The sequence below is a fragment of the Clinocottus analis genome, unplaced genomic scaffold (genome assembly GCF_023055335.1).
Source record: "Clinocottus analis isolate CAN_PGR_092001 unplaced genomic scaffold, fCliAna1.0.p SCAF_18, whole genome shotgun sequence".
NCBI classification, from domain to species: domain Eukaryota; kingdom Metazoa; phylum Chordata; class Actinopteri; order Perciformes; family Cottidae; genus Clinocottus; species Clinocottus analis.
Window position 1 is genome coordinate 3949095 of NW_027175909.1, and position 20456 is coordinate 3969550.

Sequence of the window (20456 nt, forward strand, 5' to 3'; positions counted from 1 at the left end):
TTTCCATCATTCCGAGCAGATGCTCCCCCCCCCCTCCTCTCTCCTTCGCCGTCCTCCCATCATCTAAAATTAACTAGCGCTGAGGATTGCTCTCAGGCAAATCCACAGCTTTAACTTGCATCTCACATCAACTTGTTCCTGTCTCCGTCTTTCTCACAGGAAGTTAAATGTGTCAGACTGCACATCACCCTTGTTGCTAAGTGGTGTGTGCTAAAAGCGTCTGTGCTCACAAATTACCCTGGTGACTTATGTCTTTTTTTTTCTTCTTCTTTTTCCCAACTCCCAACACTTCTTACCCTCTTTTAAAAAAACAACCCCAAAGAGGTAAGTCTCGAAGCGCCCTACTTCCTAGAAAAGTGCAGGTTTCGCTAGTGTGATCCACTAGTGGGGGAGTTGCGGGCGCCAGTTTCAACGCCTCAGGGATGACAAGAGGTGGAGAACGACGCCCAGCAGGTGCTTCTGAAATGGTTCTCCTGAGGTTTGGAGGAGGCCAATTCAGCTGACTGCATGGATGCGTCGCTGGGCCGGGGAACTTGGAGCTGCCTTCAATCATTGCTTACAGCCCCGCATGAGAAGCCAGTGCAGAGGACTGTCCTGCTGGCATGTGCACCAGCAGGCACAATATAGTTGAAATTATTTATTATGTTGCAGAGGGGAAAAGGGGAGCCCTCCTCTTCCATCTTTGTCACAATTTTCTTGCACCGTAAAAAGCATGTCTCAGATGACTCACTTAACTGCGCCCATAAACCATTTGACTTAAACCTGGGTATGAAGGCCGTAAAATAAAATTGACTCCATCAGTGCCACACAGAGGAGCAGCCGGTGCTCGTGATTCGCTGTAATCTCCTTTTTAGTTTTGATGAAGTTGCAGAGAACGAGAGAGAGACGGAGAGGGGCAGAACAAGATCAATTAAGACCTCTTTGTTCGTCGGCCGACTCCTGCGTCGACCTCCTCATTCATTCCGTGCCCGGTGTGCGCGGACGCTTTAATTGAGTTTTGCTGCGCTGACGTCTCCTCTGTCCGCTGAACGGGAGAGCGACTGACAAGCGCCGGACAAAGAACGTGCTGTGGTTCGTGTGGCAGCGGTGTGTGTGTGTGTGTGTGTGTGTGTGCGGTGACTTCAGCAGCAAACTCGCTGGGACACCACATCCGACACCACTGTCACAGTGAGGCAGTGTCGGTCACACACACACACACACAGACACACACACACACACACGTTGGTGAGCGAAGAAATAAAAGCATGTGTGACATGCTTGGAGCAATGCCGTACCACTGAGACATGGTAAATATTCATAAAGCAAGAGGAGGCCATTAGCACGTAAGGAAAAACAATACTTGCTATGCATGTGCGTGTGTGTACTACCATAGTGTTGAAGTCACTACCAACTTAAATGGACACGTGAGATTAGTCAAACGGTCTGTGTGTGTGTGTATGTGTGTGTGTGTGTGTGTACTACAAGGCTGTTTGCATTTATACGTGTAGTTATGCTAATAGCTTGATGGGAAAAACACATGTGCTTAAATAGAGCACTTGTGATTCTTAGTTACATCACTGGTGATGGAGACTATTAGGGAGTCAACCGAAGTCGGCAGTGAGCCTGCGATGTTAGTTTGGAAGTTTGCTTGTTCGTGCCTATGCGGACCTTTTCCACTTTATATGTTAATTTGTGAAATTGTTTACCAGCCAGTGTGTATCCAAACACTCGTGAGACTGAGGGCGTCTGTGCGGCGGCATGTGTAGGGACGGGCGCGTATGTTTGTCTGGAGTCCTTTTCCATCTCGGCTGGTTGGCAGACTGTGTCAGGGGCTGCTCGGGAAATGATGTTTCCACCTGTGACACGGTCTACTTCTCTCTCTTGTTCTCTCCGTCGCTCTGCATCGCTGTCCACTTCTCCTCCCTACCACCTGAATGAGAATCGACGCCGATCCTCCACTCGGCCCGCGACACCCGGAGCGTGGTTCAAGCCGTGGAGGGCGGTGGTCGTACGGTCACATCAAGGTTGTGACAGTGCCCCTGCTGGTAAAAGTGGGGCAGTGACTCGTCTACCGGCTCGACTGTTGTCCTCTGTGATGACACTTCCAGAAAATATGGAGGAGTTTTGAATACGTTTTACAGCATAGAGACTATATATATATATATATATATATATATATATATATATATATATATATATATATATATATATATATATATATACATATATATATATATATACATATATATATATATATATATATATATATATATATATATATATATATATTTGTGGTGGAGGAAAAGGTTCTGTGATATCAAGAAAGGGGTGTGATGACTTTGCATCAATAGTCTTGTTGTTATATTTTAAGGTATGCTCTGTAAACACTCCATGGTGCTTCAAGTTGGACTCTAAAAATAATTAGCATTTAGTGGTAGCACCATGATTTAATCATTGGTAAACTTAAAACCTGCAGAGTAAAACCCAGGGGTGCAGTAGTTGATAGAGAATAGTCATATGATCATTGCATAATGAAAACAATGGTCCGTATTACTCACATCACAAAGGGCTATTATCTGCTATTAACTATATGCATCCTTCCCTCCAGCAGGTGAGACTTAATCCAGGTGGTCTGCAGGGCAGCTATGATAACACTGCTCTGTATGGTAATAGCAGGCTCTGCGCCACAGGCTAGTTGGTAGTGGTTAGTTCCTGGGTCCACGGGGATGCTGGGTAACGCTTCCAAAACTTCAGACCGATGAGCGTGCTGCGGACATCCCTAGCTTTCTGCTTCACTTCAGTCTTCTGCACTCTCACCTGCACCCCACATAGGTTAGAAAACTGTGTGTGCTCAAGATACAGCGCGCTACTGGAGTTGAAAGCCTGCGTGTTTGCGGCTTCATCAGCACATGAAAGTGGACGCCGCGTCCCACCCTGCTGGCTCCAGAAAAACAGAGAGATATTATTTTGCCTTTTTTTCTGAATAATTTACCATAATAATAATCTTTCCATCCTGACATGACGGCCTGTCTCTTTACCGCAGAAGCTGCTCCACATAACTGCCCACAGCCAATGAATGGCACACGAATGACAAAGTGGCAGATTTCTCCACTTTAAAAATGGCCAAAAACAAGTCAAAAACAAGCAAAATGGTATAAAGGGACACAGTGTCCAGAAGGGAGTGTGAAGCTGCGCGTTATCATGAAGACATCCACAGGTGCAGATTTGACACCTGATTCTCCACAGCTGACTTGGTCGCTGGTTAAAGTTTCCTCACTTGTTTGGTTCCAACAGTTCATGCTGCAGCTTTAACGAAAGAAAATAGAAAACATCTGTAAGTAGTTAGTTCTGAAGGTTCATACTTGTGTGCTCTTAACCAGGACATACTGGACACACGTTCCTGTGCACCAGCCGGACTCCTCTGGAGACTCGTTCTCAGAACAATGAAGCTCGCACACCGTGTTAATTCTTACTAATCATTCTACAGCAACGTTTACAAAACCACAGCTAGAACCTTCTGCACTGCATCATTATGTGGGAAAACTGTAAACTTGTGTTCACACAGTGCAATTACATGAGCTTCACAGTCTTGTATTAAGTTAAAGCAAATTGTAATCAGAGGAAACAGGGCGAACAAAGTGCCATGAAAAGGCACTAAAGTAGCCGAATGTAGCAATGTATTGCATTTTAATGCATTAGGTATTGCACTTGTATTACTATTACGGAGGCCATGAAAGTGGTAGGCTTATCACGCTTGTCTTCACAAGTATAGTTGGTCTTACTGTGAGTTTACAAGTAGAATAGCGTAGTACGAGGAGGCAGAGAGGCTCTGTTGTTGGGGGGAGACACATTCTCAATTCTCAAAGAGCCACATCTTCAAAGGGAAGCAAGCCTTTGCTTCAGCACTTTACTGGAAAACTTCTCCTGAGCAAGGAACTTTGTGTTTGGATGTTACATTGCAGCTAAGCCAAGCAAATACTTTTGAGAGCTTTTTTTGTTTGCTTCTAAAGGACAAAGTTGATATCACCTCTGCGAGGATTAGATGAACCACCAGAGGGATTCGTATTACCGGGAAACTTCCATCCATTACATGCATACGGCCTTTTTAAAATAAACTTAATCTTTAAAGGAAACAACTTTAAGGCTCAGGCAACAAAGCAACTCCGTTATACCTTGAAACAGATCGGGAAATACTTAGTTAGGGCTCGGACAAGATTGTTGTTTGGATTAAAATACTATTCCGAGTTAAGTTAAATAAATCAACATCGACTTCTTGTTTCACAAGAGGGACGAACAGCGGACCGTTCCACCATCCACTTTCCATGATTATGTGGATAACATACAACATCATTTCGTGGGATATCTATGAATAACGGTGCATTGTTTGGATGAGACCCTTCTGCTCTCAATGATAAGATGTCTGAGTTTACAACAATTAATGAGATCTTGATTTCATTGAGAAGGGAACAGACACGCCGTGTGACTGCACCTTATCAACTTTGTGGATGAGAACCAGGTGGAGACGAGAAGCATTCCTCCCTCCATCTCAGACGAATCAGCTTGCATTAGGAGCTGCCACGATTACGCTCTAAATTGTGAATCTGACACTGTTCCACCTTCCGTTCCAGAGAGGAAAAAAAACTTTCATCTTCTTACTCGTCCAGATTGTTCCGCACCCAGCGCCCGATATCAACCAGCGTTATCTGGTCTACTGTAAATCATGTCGACGTGGTGCTTCCTGTTTGGCTTTGGATTTGAACTAATGAAGGAGGCGCAGGCACCGCGCAGGGAGTCACTGTGACGGGTCGGGAACCAACACTCAAGCGAGCTCCGTGCAGATATGCGAAGCAATAACTTACAACCTTTATCCGGCGTAACTCGACGAAAGACACATGCTGGTTTCCATCACCGCGCCGAGTCGCACACCCTTTAACCCGACGCACATCCTGGCCTGAGCCGAGTCTTCTACGTCTGGCTGACAAGTAGCTGAACCATTGCAATGGATTTACCACCTGGTCTGATTCCAAGCAGCCTCCGCTTTCTCGTCACAAGCCCCTTTCGCTAAGCTCTACGCACTCACGTATTAATAAACAGTCTGCGATACAGCAGCAACGAATACGGACGTGGATATTTGTACATTAGCATTTTAACAGAGAGCAGGGGTTGTGATGTTTATAGCCTCTTTTATGATCATTTGAGGCCCGTAAAACTGACCCAACAACGGTTCATTACAGCACGATAGCAACAGACAAGCAGCCGACCTGTTAAACAGCCGCGCGTCTTCACACAATCAAACATGCGTGTGCGCATACACAACACACACATCCATTAGATATTGGCTAGGGATGTCAGGAAAAAGAAGAAAAAAATAAGTAGGTCAATGTATGTCTTGAGTGAGATGGGATTTCTGCCTCCAGAACAACCATTTATCTTGGGGCGTTAGCGCACCAACACGCAGACGATCATTCACTGGAGAGGACGGAGCAGAGGGGAAATATTACTCTGGGAGAGATAAGAATGTAATTCCACAAAACTCTACAAGGGAGAGGTGCGTAGATTGTAAAAGAATGGGCTCTTTAATTGATTTTTGTTTACATTATTCGTTATTTCCCTCGTTATAATCACTACCAGATGCTAAAATGACCTTTTGATTACCCCCACATTAATAGAGCAAAGTAAGCCAGGATTAAATTAATTTCACAAGCCAACTGGCTCGCTATTGGCTGTTTAAACAAAGTCACATAGAGCGCTGGTACTGCAGAGAAGAAATTAATTAATAAAGGGAAATAAAAGAGAGAGAGAGGAAATCGGAGTTTGTTAAATTCCACTGGGCGGAGAAAAAAAAAGGACGAGAAGAGAGAGAGAGAACCTGAATTACAATGATTTTACAAGCCATGCAGCCACTTTTGTGCTTTGTGTATGCACTGAAGGTGTATAGCTGTGGCCTTGGCAAGGCGCCTCCCGTGAGGAAGGAACGCTGCATAATACTGGAGGCCAGAGGTGAGACTTTCACAGCTCCGCACAATACATATTCAATACGTAGCGGGCCCCGGCTGAACTGTTGCCAGAGCTTAATTAAAAAAGTAACAGTTCCAATACGTTGAGTCGGGCTGACCCACATCCCCTGCTGGCTCAGTATGCCTGTTAACGCTGTGTGTGTGTGTGCGTGTGTGTGTGTGTGTGTGTGTGTGTGTGTGTGTGTGTTTGTGTGTGTGTAGATGGATGTTGGGGGCACTTGAAGAAGAAAATGAGAATCACTCCGAATAAGGATACACACTTGGAGCGTTTAAGCAGCTGTTAGCATTTGAGCGAAAGAGAGAGAGAGAGAGAGAGAGAGAGAGAGAGTGTGTGTGTGTGTGTGTGTGTGTGTACGTGTGTGTGTGTGTGTGTGTGTGTCTTTGAGGACATGAATTATTCACAATAACCCAAGGCATTGGTATATAGCACACTTCTGCCTTGCTCGCACACGTCATGCACATGGACGTGTGTGTGTGTGTGTGTGTGTGTGTGTGTGTGTGTGTGTGTGTGTGTGTGTGAGCCTCTGTGTGTAAATGGTGTGTGAGGAAGTTTGAGTGTTGTTCAGCCATGTGCTTTGGACCTAATCCACTATGACAAACCTCTGACATCACATGAACAACAGGCATGCTGAGCATATCTACTCATTCATAATAAATAAGAGAGAGAGAGAGAGAGAGAGAGAGAGAGAGAGAGAGAGAGAGAGAGAGAGAGAGAGAGAGAGAGAGAGAGAGAGAGAGAGAGAGAGAGAGAGAGAGAGAGAGAGTGTGATGTGTGTGTCTCTGGAGAGAAATAAATACAAATTACAAAAGCATAACACTAACCCATGGCACCTGGTGGAAACTATTCATGGCAGCATTTAACCTTAAAAAATCAAGTCTGTGGTTCTGCTACAGCTACAGCATGCCAAAACCAGCACACCATAAAAAAAAAGAATAACTATCTTTAAAAATTATTCACTATGAATAGCAAGAGGCTAATAAGTGAAACAGCCATCCCTGGCTTTGTTAAGCAGCCGCTGGAGCTGGAGGACACGATTGGATGTGCTGTCTTTACGGTCTCTGAACCTGCACACTGCAATCATACAGGAAATGCCAGCAGTCATTTTAGAGTGAGTGATTATACCTTTAAGGGTGAACAGCTCTAACCTCCTGCTCTAAAAGTCTGCCTTTAAAGTCCCGGTGAAACGGCAGAGCGTCTTTAGCGTCTGTATGCCTCTACGAAAGAATATTTGAGCAGTCAATGGTCACAAGAGGGATTTAAATCAAACCCTTAGTATTTCATTTGAACCAGTAAATAGAGGGCGGGCTCAGACTGTAGCACAACATGAACTTGATTGGCGGATGGATGTCATGATATCATTGGTTGGTGCAAGCTTAAACAAGCACACGTCACGAGGAAGGATTTTTTGTCTTTTTTTATTATTGGTAAATGGGCGCACAATACGACCCGGGATATAAAGATTGGAGAGATGCTGTGTGAGTTTCTTGACTCACTGTCTGACTTCTGCTGGGTCATCCATTATTTAACACGCACACACGCACACACACGCTCTGCGAGGTGTAGTACACGTACACAAAATGCTCTTGTGTGTCTCCAATAACAAACTTAGGACATTATATCAGAAATATTATTTACTCATTTAGGCAAATAGTCACACTATGTAACAAATGCAAGCAATAACTTGCAATAACTGAAAATGCATTCATATACATTCTTGTAAAATCACATATTTGTATTATTTTCCATCAACATCTGCAGAAAATGTAATCAAGATATCTGATACTCTCACCACTCAGTGACAGGTTTTTAATGAAACAGCAGGAACCCTCACGTATAAATACATACACACACACACACACACACACACACACACACACACACACACACACACACACACACACACACACACACACACACACACACACACACACACACACACACACGCAGTAAGCGAACCTAAACCTCATGGAACAATAAAAACAACAGCCAGCTTGAGTCCTCACAGTTCTGGAGTCCACCAAGTCATAAATAGTTAATCCGGACTTCCCCCTCAAAGTAAAAGCAACCCGCTGCTCACCATTCATTCTGGTCTGGCAGATCGTGGATCCAGGGCACCGGGTCCTCCCCCACGAAGCCCATGTCATCGTGGGAACTGGAAGACGATTGGTCGGAGAGATGGGCAGGAAGCAGCGGCGGCCTGTCGTCTTCGATCATCACGACGTCGTCCTGAGGCATGTTCACCGTCGGGGAGAGCTGGTAGTTACCTGAGAGAGAGAGAGGGGAGAGATTTGTTTCCTCACAATTGTACAACACAACATGGCAGCGGTACTCCAGGTTCTTTTGTTTCTTTGTTATTGGTGTCTGATAACAAGTGGGACCAAAACAGACTGAGAAAATATGCGATGCTGAGGACAAGTATGTGCACACACGCACACTCCTCCACAGACATGTTTGTATAAACATCACTTTATCTGACTTTAGTAATTACAGAGATAATATTGTATATAGAGAGATAACTTCAGCCGAGATAATTGTATTATGAATTTTTCATATCAGGACGTGCCTGAAGGACGCCAACATCTCTCTCAAAGGGTAAATAATGGCGCTTATGAGGTTCAGCTTTGCAACGCAGCGTGCAAACAACGATGCTGTCTGACGAGACAATATCAGCTACCGCGGACACACAACGCCTGTGAACATATTATAATGGACAGCACGGACACTTAATGTCGCTGAAACGTTGTAGAGCTGAATAGTTTCCTCCATGCTCTCTCCATCCATCTCCAAGGACGAGTATGAGCAGGAGAGGAGCTCCTCTGATCTGTATTCAGTCCTGCCTGACCCTCCCGCTGAGGGCTTCTTTGAATCGCTCCTTTGCTGTTCCTCGGGAGTCAAAGTCGATGGGGAACGCGCTGTCGCGGCTGGCGCTCAGCGCCAAGGGCAAGAGAAGGGTTGTACACCGGCATGAGCAGTGGCATTACAATACAGATGCGAAGGACTGGCGTACAGACATGGAGTTCAGACTCTAACCACACACCTGCTTGCTATTAGACGCAGGTTTACAGAAATGCTGGACTTCCTCTGGTCTTTGCTTTTGTTTTCATTATCAGTGAGCCGTTTTGCAAATTGAATAGCTTCGGAACAACTGTGTGTAATCACGAACAGCAGACAGCCATGTTTACCCTGGCAGGAGCCCAACGTGAATCTGAGAGGCATTGCATTGCACTGGGGCCCGACGAATGATAAATGCATATTGTGGAAGTAAATCGGAGCACCAATCATCGCGGCAATGAGGTGTTTAGTTATTTACTGGTGGGGGGGCGAGGGAGGGGGAATATATATATTAGCAAAACAACGATACCAAAACAAAACAGCTGTGTGGGGGAGAAACTCAAGGTGGGCTGAGAAAGGTCTCCCCCCTAAAAAAAACCTCTCCAACAACAAACGGAAAATCAAGCACAAATGATGTGTACTCTAGGTTATTTTTCATGAATGTCCAGAGAGCGTTATCAGTGGCATGTGATAAAAGAGATTTATTATACCTCATGTGAATACATGTTCCATACCAAAGGCATTAAATGTATCGCTACACTGGATACAGCCAATATGCTAGTTTACTTTAATTGCCTCGACAAGCCTGATGATTATTATCTTATTCCCATGAAACCAAACTTTCCCAAAGCCTGCCCCAGCATAGTACCTACGCATGTGTTAATTGATTCTTTTGGAAACCTCATCCCTTTGTCTATGGACTGCTCGTCTAAACCAGTTAAGATGGCTGCCAACACTGTACAGGTGAAATGAAGGCCATTTCTCACTTTGGCAGCTTGACAGAGAACCATGGGTAATTGAATTCACCCGGTACTGTAAATCAGCGGCGCTGGAGCAATGACAGTGATGAACTCCAGGAAGTTGGTTGGACTAAGTTACAGGCCTATCACTTTCCTCGCGGGCGGACCCAGCAGTGGGCAGTCCGATTGTTGGCTGTACGCTGTAGTTTGCACCATGAGCACGGTCAGCAAGGAGCCGCATGTTCATGGCCCGTTGAAAGGCGATGGTTGAACATGTCGTATTATGCACCTTGAATAAGATACAAAACGTCTGTTCCTGTTTGACCTCCGATTCATCCAATGGAAACTTTCCCAGCTTTCAGGAAAACGGAAATCTGGAAATTGGAAAAAGAAGCATTTACGTTCTTTCAAGTGTGTATGTGGCTGTGTTCATGGTCATCTATATTTGAGGTGTATTCTCTCTACTGAATTGTGTTGTATGCCTTATCCTTGATACAATAGTTTTGGTGTGTCCTTGGACAACTAGTGTGAGTCAGTTTCATCCCCTCCCCTTCCTTCTTTACAGTCGGTTTAGTAAAAGTGCAGCAGTGTCAATAAGAGATGCCCTGCGGTTGTGTGTCCCTGAGGGCCATTCTTACACCAGGCTTTACTTTTCCTGAGCAATTGAGTGAAGTTACCTCTCAGTTGCATCAGCCACACTGATAATTTCACTACAGTAACCTTGTAGCAAGAACCACCCGTGTAATTGAAGTATAATGGGACGAGTTGTTTAGTTAAAGGAAGCGCTACAAAAGTTTTAGCGTGTGTTTCAAGTGCACACCTTAGCATTCCCAGTATGCACTCTGAAAGACAGCACAGCTCACGTTCACCTTACATTCCCCCATGTCTCCGCAGCACTTTTGCCAACAGAGGACACCGTTTTAATTAGAAACTCCTCTCACAGCTTAATGAAATATTTCCAGTCAGGACCTCTTGACACAGGTAGCCAGCTCTGCAGATGAAGAGCCATTAAAGTCATTCCACTTCCCTCCAAAGGACACGCTCGCTCACACAATGAGCGGCGAGGTGGACAGCTGTAGTTGGGGCCACGCTGATGGTTTGAAAGGTGAAAATAATTAGAGAAACCGCAGCACCCGCTTTACTGCAGCTGTCAGCACAATAGGCAGGAAGGGAAATCACCCGCCACCAATGCTTCAGTGGAGCACACGATGCCAGAGCAGATTGTACGAGCGGACGTAGAAGAAGAAGGAAAATAACTGGTCGTTTGCTTCTCTGACTGGCGAAGATAACAAGCCACAAAAGGCAGAGAAGAGAGGGGGGGGGGAAGAGGAATAATCTGGAGAGGAAGAAGACTGTTCAGCACCTCCAGTGGCGTTTTGGCACATCGAGGTGCTGCTCACTCACTGTTTCAACACCGTTGCTTTTTACCAGTCTTCACACACGGTGACTGGGACGGCGAGCTTCCTCTCCCCAGCCAAATCGACAGACGGTGTACATGTTGGCTAGAACGAGGTGGTGACTGAGGCAGGAGAAAGTTATGGTTCTTTATTACAGAGATGACTCTGAATGCAAACAGGTGGTGATGGAATGATGAGTGCATTCGTTCTCTCTGCCTCGTTTGTAGTCTTCCTTTATGCGTCTCTCTTTGTTTACATGATGTTTTTCCCCGGGAAGGTCATCTGAGCTTCATGTTTGCCTCTTTGTTCGCCTGCCTAATGGCACCGTAGCAAGAAATAACCACAAGCATCTAAAAACCTGGGAGAGCCGGGAAACGTAATTATTGTTCTCACCAAAAACACAGAACCGCTATCTTGGCAACAATCGCAACATTATTCAGCCTCTGAAACCCAAAAACACAGGAGCCTTTCTCCCAGTCTGTGAGAGGAATGCAACATTTACACCAACACATTAAGAGCACGATGCCGTCACCAACAAGTCATCAGATAAGGTACATTTTCCTACGATTCTTATTAATGGTTCACAGAAGCTGCCTCTTTTGCTATTGGGTGTTGGTTAAGGAGCTTCTGATTCATGCTCGCTATCCATGGAGCAGAGAAAAAGAGTTGCCGCTGTGGCCTTTGTCACACTGGAATTAAAGATAGCTGCTCTGGAGTCACACTGACTCTACCCAGCGTTACAGTCACCATCCATCCTGCCACAAACAAACACCAGTTGTTGGGTGGGGCTTAACATGAGGCGGCGATGTGCAGACCAAACATGAGCCCAGTGTGATGCCAGTGGCTGGTAATTTGAATGTCTTGTTATTGTAACATGGGTCATAGAAGAAGAATATAAATCACTGAAACGCAAAGATTGAGGGAAAAAAACGTTTTCAGTTCATGCTTTAATAAAATGAGCTTGTCGACACAATAGCCATGCCTCCATAGTCTGTCCATCCACTTTATATACTGTGATAAAACATGCTAAATGTGCATTTAGCGTCCAGTGAATGCAGCCTCGTGCCCAACACTTGACAAGTGCAGTGCAGTCGGCATGGTGGAGCACACGCTGCCTTCTGGCCATCCACGCTCAGAGTGCGTGGAAGCTGCTCCGTGGAGTGGAAGCAGAGATGTTCGTCCTCCCTCTGGCAGAGAGTGAAGACAGAGACAGATGAGCTCTCTGGCTCCAGAGGCCACCTGGCTGCATCCATCCACACGGATCGCAGCTTCACTCTTCTCTGTCTCTGCCCTCTGACCAAGCGTTGCCCGTTGAAACATTGCGCTGTGAGGTGAGAGGTCACGCTAATGGCCCCACTCCATCTTCTTTGTCCTGCGCGATTTTACTCAATCTCTGTCCATCACACACACTCTTTTTCTTCCTTCCTCCCTCCTTCAGTGACACTTTGGCCTATTGATCTGACTGGAGGACACAGAGATCCTTAGCTGGTCCGGGTTTCCATGGCTTTTGGATTGCAGCCGGTGACCCAGATGGAAAATCTAATCCTTTGCAAGCAATCTCATTCCCCTTGTTTGATCCGCACCTGAGTTCGACTGACAGCTTCCACACCACCCAAAATGACTAAAATACCCAGGCAACTCTTTCCTTAACCAAACCGTAACATGGGCGATCCCCTTTGCGAATGCAATTGATCGGAACATTCAGTTTAACCGGCTCGATGCCTTCGTTCCTTGTAGAGAGACGCAACATCAGGAATCAGACGCGTGGGATGAGAATAAGCACAACGAACACTGAGACTCCGAGAGACATGTGGAGTTAATCAGTGATTGTCATAGAGCCACACATTGACAGGATGTGACTATTGAACACTGTATACTTGGAAAACGTATTTGGTGACAGCTTAGTGCAAGAAATGGTCGTCGATGATGCGGCCAATAGGCTGTCTCTACTGGCAAAGGTGATCTTCCACACAGCGTCAAATCAAACTAACCACTTCTCTGGCATATATTACCACGACGAGGCAAAAAGGTTTTCCTATTGCAGAGGTCAACCCATCAACAGCGTAGAAGGAAGAGCCGCCCTCCCATCCAAGCCTGTTATTTAGCCTTTAAATGCCATTTCAGGGAATATCATTACTGACCACTTCAACCTTTTCACACAAGCAAAAGCTACGTAAGCTGTAAGCTCGGGAGATGCCCAATATGCATCCATACTTAAGACAAAGATATACTGTGTATTTGATACGCTAGATTCATTTTGCATTCGAGGCTAAAAGCAAATATCAACACGTCTTCCAGTAATGCAATGAAGGAAAATTACGCAGAGAAGAAGAGAAACATGCTGTTCAAGAGATAAAGAGATATACACTCTAGCATGTGTGTGTGTGTGTGTGTGTGTGTGTGTGTGTGTGTGTGTGTGTGTGTGTGTATATATATATATATATATATATATATATATATATATATATATATATATATATATATATATATTTATGTGTGTATATATATATACATATATATATATATATATATATATATATATATATATATATATATACACATATATATATATATACACATATATATATATGTGTATATATATATATATATATATATATATATATATATATATATATATATATATGTGTATATATATGTGTATATATATATATATATATATATATATATATATATATATATATATATATATATATATATATATATATATATATATACTAAGGTAGTCTATGTCCTAGTAGCAATATGGAATTTAAAACCACACTACCTGGATTTTAAACTGCACACTGGCTGTTTTTCCTCTGGCTCAAATATGTGAGGTAGCCAAACGTTACGGATCAATCAGGATGATGAGAGAGAAAGTTCTCTCGACCGAGCAGCTGCAACAAAACTAATGGGGAGTTGGAGAGATACCAATGAAGCGCTGTCCGTCCACACCCACACAGTGCTTGGGAGATGAGACAGGTCAAAGCACCTGTGTAGGTGGACAACGTGGCCCTGAATAGAAATCATACTATCAAGGTGCTAATAGAGTTTTGTATCGTATATATTTCAAGAGTTCCACAATTTGTATCCTCTTCATACTTCATTTTCTGTGTCTCTCGAGCAGCCATTTTGCCATGTCAGTGCAGGGTAAACGCTGGTGTATTTAATAACATGCATTATGGTATTGTGCATGCTAGCTCGCGGGAATGCCTGGGACAAACTTAAGATATTCAGCCCATATTTTATTTTATACAACCCACTGTGGTATGTCAAAATAGATGTTGTGTACAGTGCCTATTCTTAGGAATAGCTTCAGTTTCAGGGTTGTAGTATGTGAACAGAGTCATCCTTAATGTGATAAGTGACACCTGTGCTTTCCCTACTGTGAAAATGCTGCTGTCCTGTTTAATGAAACACTATTTAACATTGCTGGAACTTCAAACGTGTTTTACGGGAATGTGTTAAACATGTGTATGGCGTAGACACCTCTTCTTGGTCAAATGACCACAGCAAATGGGAACCGTCAGCACAAGGAGAGAGAACGTTCCAGGGTAACACCATTTATGCCTCTGTTATTTTCTCAATGAGGCATGCTAATAGCACTCTCAAGCTGTCTGGACACCAAATTAAGGGAGGTCACTTTGGCTCATCGCCTGCACCGATGGCTGAGCATATAAAAAGGTGGAGCCTGCAGACTGTGAAATACTGGAGGTGAGGGGACAACAGGTTCAAGTTCTGGGAGGACGGTCACACTTTAAAGGGATAGTTTGGGTGTTGTAAAAGGGTTGTATGAGGTACTTATCCATAGTCAGTGTAATACCTATAACCCCAATTGGGAGGGGCAGACAGGAGTTACTGCACAGGAGCAAAGCAACGTGCTGCCGTGCAGCAGCAAAACGTGCTTTAGCCACCAGCGTTTTCACCGCTTCACGCTGTCATCAAACCGCTGCACAAGCTATGTTTCCATCAGGGAACTGCAGCCGCTGTCTATGCTCTCGCCCGAGCCGCCAGAATCCATTGAGAAAAACAATTCTACCTCGCAGGTTGAGAGATGATGGCCGACCCCTGCCTTTATCGGTGCCAATCGCCATCGACTGTACATACACTAGCATACACCGACTATGGACCTCGGCCCCACTTTAAAACAGCCAAACTATCCCTTCAACACCTTTAGGGAAGACTCGAGTGTCAGGGGACCGCCAGGTTGGTATGGGTATGTGTGTGTGTGTGCGTGCGTGCGTGCGTGTGTGTGTGTGTGTGTTTAATCAAGTAGCTTCATCCTTTTCATGAATGTCATGAATAAGTAATGGTGGAAAAATCGCCCAAACTTTTCACTCTCAAACTTCTCTCAGTAACTCATTTTGGATTGGGGTCAATGTCCACGGGATGTTTTGCACCGTCACCTGCACTGCACACATCCCGTGAAAACCTCCTTTCCTGTGTGACAACAGCGTGGGTCCGCTTGCCTGGCTCCCATCTCCGGCCTCGCCTCCCGCCCCTCCCTCACTCCTGAGTGTGCATTCGGACTCGGGCACTGGACTAGACAGCCACATCCACAGAAAGCGTCAGTCTGAGGGCCCCAATTTTCACCCCAGCGTGTGGACCCCGCACCCCTGTGGCCCTTTTTCGATTAGACAGAACGGAAGGCGAAGCCGGGTGCGATGCTAACGACCTTTGCGTCAAACCTCGACTGTCGCTGCCCCACTGTGCACATGCAGGAGGTTTCACTCAGCCCCATCTTCCCTTTTGGTTAATTCACCTTTTCATTCTTTCTGTTTTTCCTCTTTTGAGAGAGAAAGCATCTCTGATGATCCCAGATCCTTTCACCCGAAGGGTAAAAGGTTGGGGGAGGAAAGAGGAGAAGATGAAAAATAGAAAGTGTCAGGGACTAATTTTCTTTGAGTAGGGACGTTGTGTATGTTCACCACCTGCTAGCTGTGGATTCAGCTTCCGGCCACGCTGCTGTGATGCGTGTTGTGTGCATGTGTGAGGCTAAAGCTGACACTATCACAGCATCGCGTGGTTTACTGAGGCAAACAGGGAGAGGGATTACCTCTGATGAGCTGTACGCGTGCACACACACACACACACGCACACACACGCGCACGCCTCGCCGATTGTTCTGAATGGCAGCCCAAAACACACTACGGGGAAGATTAAGGCAAACCTTACAATCAATGTGATATGATGGTACTGCACCAGCTTAATAGCGCCTGTCTCCCTCCAGCGGCATTTGGTGCTTCTCTTTGCTGTTGCCATAGTAATCATAACTCCTGTAATTGATTCAATTATATCCATCCCCCCGCAGATCCAATACCTGTTCTTACTGTTTCAGAAGAAAGGCAGCAAGCTACCTGTAACTGCTGGGAGGAGACGAGCTGGTCCAGTGTCTGATCGATGCCTGGGTGAGGTGAGATAAGGCATCCAGGAGATTGCAGCTGCGTTTTATTTATTTTTTTGTTTTCAAGAGGAAATAGACAGTGTAGCATAACAACGATAGTTTGGCAGGAAGAGTAGTTTACAATTTCACTGTATTGACTTGCTGCCATCTGCTATAACTCACGATCAAAGTCAGTTCTTAATTCTCGAGCAGCAAAGCCATTCCATCCCTTTTGCCTCTTTGCTTTGGTCCACTTACAGCAGCACAGGCAGCATAATGGAGCAGAGGAGAGGAACTGATTTGGTTAGAGAATTCAGTGGATCAGTGGAAATTGAGCCTAACCTGATGGAGAGGTTGTACGTGAGTGTGCCACTGTGTGCGCTTGCGTGCAACGTCGGTATGTCTATGCTGCGCTGTACCTATGCACCGAGCCTATATCCCAGACTCCGCATGTCTGGCTTCCCCGATTCAGTAATTTAGCAGGTCTAGATACACTCCGCGTTGAGCTGTCAGTCAAGCCCTGGTGGCTGTGTGCTTCCTGACCTTGCCCAACTGATCCCAGCATCTGTCCTCTAACCATTACTGTCACATCTCACACGCCAGGCAATATGTCTGAGCCCGTCTGAAATAACATACAGGAGAAGATAGAGAGCGGAAAACAGCTCCTCTCCCCCTCCAGCCTGCAGAGATGTACTTTTAATGTGCATTTCACAGAACGTGTTGTTCTGACAATGTCTGCTTTTTACGCTTTAATTCAAACTAAAGTGGCAAAGTGTAGCACGCTGACATTTCGGTTACATTTAGAAATGGAAAAACAGGAACCAATTCACATGCTGATGAATATGAATTATGATGTTATTTGCTTTCAAAGTAAATGTTGTGACATTTGATCAGAGTTAACTGGATCTTAGGTCCGTGTGGTGACTGGGATGCAAGGTCGTTGCCACTTGCGTGACGGCAGAAAGTGTTAATGCATGCTGGGGGGAAAACAAAATACATCTTCTGCAAAAAGCTGGAGGTTTGACCGACCCTCAGCCAATTCCTGATTCTACTTCTCAGGTGTTGCTTTTTACCGCAGAGCTGCCGTGTTTTGTTGCTGTGATGAATATAAACTACTCTGATTGCATCAGAGATTTAAATAACAGAATGGTGTCAATTCAGGAAGATGAAGACCTGTCACAGAATGTGGGCACGGGTTAATGAGGCCGCGACTCGGAGACAGCCTGGAGACAGGGAAGAGAAGGAGCTGACGTTCTCTTGCTGCGAGACAAGCAACGTCAAAGATCTGAGACTCCGCCGAGCTTCCGCTGTGATAACTCGCTGCTTTAGCACCCACTCCGCCCCCACCCCGAAAACTTTTCCACTTGGCTCGTTTGACACCCACTCCGCGGGATGAGATGAGTGCTGGGCGCCCTTGAAGTTTCAATGGCAAGAAACTTTTCCATCTGCGCGCCCACAGTTGCCGCTTATGATCACAGCGGCTTTCTGGAAAAAAAAATAAAACCTTCGTTGAGAAGAAGAGAAAAAAAAAGCTAGTGGAATGAATAAGCCAAACTGAGAGGAAAACCAAACCACTTGGAGCACATTTGATTTGGGATGGAGGAGAAAGACGCGATGAAAGAGTGAAAAAAGAGAAGGGCAGACAGAGACAGTGGGAGAGGGAGTGTCAGGGGCGAGCCCTATTGATCTGGAGGCTTAATTAACCATCAGATGCCTCTGACACTGCCTCAGATCTTCTATGATTAGTGGCAGAGTGGCACCGCTCTGGGGCAGACGGTGGGGAGGGGATCGCAGAGAAACGGGAGAATGAATGGGAGAAGGGCAGAAAGTGGAGATCATCGACGGATTACAAATTCACTCCATCCGGGGAGAGGAGGGTGGAAGTCAGACGAGGTGGGAGGTGAAAGAGGAGACTGGGAGACAGCGGGGATGAAAGGGAAAAAAAGGAAGACAAAAAAAGGACAAATGTGGGAGAGGGAGAAGGAGGTGATAAGGTGAGAGGAAGGAAAGACGAGAACAAAAGTGCATGGGAGCCTACTGTGTGTGGAGGTCCCCCCTCCCCACCCGCCCACCAAACAAACCTTTCCAAAACTGATGCAATCACCCCCCCCCCCCCGCCCTCCCTTCCCCCACGCGCGTTTGAATGTGCGAAGGGTACGTCGATGTTGAGATGACAGCAGCGGCGAACCGAGGATTGAATTGCCAATTCTAATACACCTGAAGAGACGAGATCTTCGCCCGCTGATGTCAGCTGGGTGGAATGGAAATTGACCCGAGTGAAACCAGTCAGGAGTGGAGTGAAGGCAGGGAGGATCGGGGCGGTGACGTTAATCCCTGAGAGGCTTGAATAGTGAAATAGTGCACCTTGGGATGCAGAGCGATGAGGGGGGATGAGGTGATGAGGTGATGCTGGTTGGGGGTTTGATGGAAGGAGCTAGCAGGGGGACTGGGTGGATGCTCAAATTGATCAGGGGATGTCAGTTTACAGACAGCATCAATTTAAGGCCAAAATATATCCAATGAGCAGGTTAGCAGGTCAACCACACTTCCTATCAACGTGAACGGGGGGGAGTGACCGGCACAAAAAGAAAAAGAAAAAAATCCAATTTGTGGAGTCTGTCGGGGGGTTGAAAGAGACACAAAGGTGCCGAGAGGGAGGGTGAAGGAACTGATCTGTGACTCACCAACGCGTCCGAGCATATTAGCCAGCGGCGTGGAGTTGCTGTCCAAGCCTTCGTTGGTCTCATACACGGAGTGGGAGATGCGGCGCTCGTGGTTGTCCAGTAGCGAGTTCAGGGGATGCTCGAGAAGCGAAGGGCTGGCAGGAGCTTCCTACAGAAACAACGGGAGATGAAGAGCAGACAGGAGGCTTACAAACAGGTACAAACAACAAATGTTCCATTTGGTCTGATAAACCGGCGCACAATGTTATTTTTCTTTTATGAGCCAACATGAAGAATTTTGAATAAACATTTGAGGCGTCACATTTACTATGAAAGGTCAGTTGAAGTTATGTTTGCCAGCTGACAATTATTGAAAATAACAATTTGTATTTGTTTAATTACTTTAATTAGTAGCGGAAAATAATTCAGAGAACATACATAACTTGTGTTTAGCTATCATATTGTGTAACACTGTATATTAAAAGCCCTGTACATGAAATTGAAACTGATGTTTTGTGTCTTTGAAATAATCCAAAATCCTAAATGAATGTGTGTTGATGCAAATAAAAACCTCAGATTTTTTGAGAAATTAAATTTTTTTTTTGATATGGTCATTTCTGGATCATTTGTACCATGAGTGTGTCACACAGGAACAGGAAGCTACACACACAGAAGAACAAATAAGTCTGCGTGATGTGATGCCATCGATGCTCCAGAAACGTGGAACCGGGGCTCCAGCGTCCGTCTCGGCTTACGTGGGTATTTTCTGGCTCAGCAGTGTGAAACGGCTCCTGCAGAAGTCCGAGCCGGATAAAGCTCCATGGATTTCCCATAGGCCGATAGACAGCTGTCTCTGACAATGAACCCCAGTAAATGGACCAGTGACATTTGCCATTTGGTCGATACGCCGCACTGCTGGTTATTGAGCCCGCTGTACACTCGGTGCATGTGTCAGTCTTGGCAGGAGGGACACGGTTAGCGGTTCTGGAAACCACCGGGCCCGGATACTGTGCTCGGTCTTCAAACGCCGATAGTGGATTCCTTTAAGGACGGGGACAATGGAGCAACCGCAGCAAGAGTCAGTAGGAAAAAAAGAATCTCACATCCTCACGTGCAGAGAAGTGGAGAAAAACCTTGGGCCTTGGCCTTATTTCCCACAATGCCTCATCGCAGCCTGTGGGCAGCCGGGGGAAGGCACTGGAGAAGAACTCCCCGTACAGGACCC

General features: G+C 45.6%; 1 protein-coding gene across 1 annotated transcript in view; it reads right to left on the reverse strand.

Annotated features, from left to right (window-relative positions):
- Window positions 1-20456, reverse strand: part of LOC137789064 (partitioning defective 3 homolog) — a 307879-nt gene that overhangs the window by 108735 nt on the left and 178688 nt on the right. The window contains exons 17-18 of the mRNA XM_068582319.1: window positions 19253-19396; window positions 8075-8261 (exon numbers count right to left, since the gene is read on the reverse strand). Of these exons, the coding sequence (XP_068438420.1) occupies window positions 8075-8261; window positions 19253-19396 (331 nt within the window). The remainder of the gene's footprint in view (window positions 1-8074; window positions 8262-19252; window positions 19397-20456) is intronic.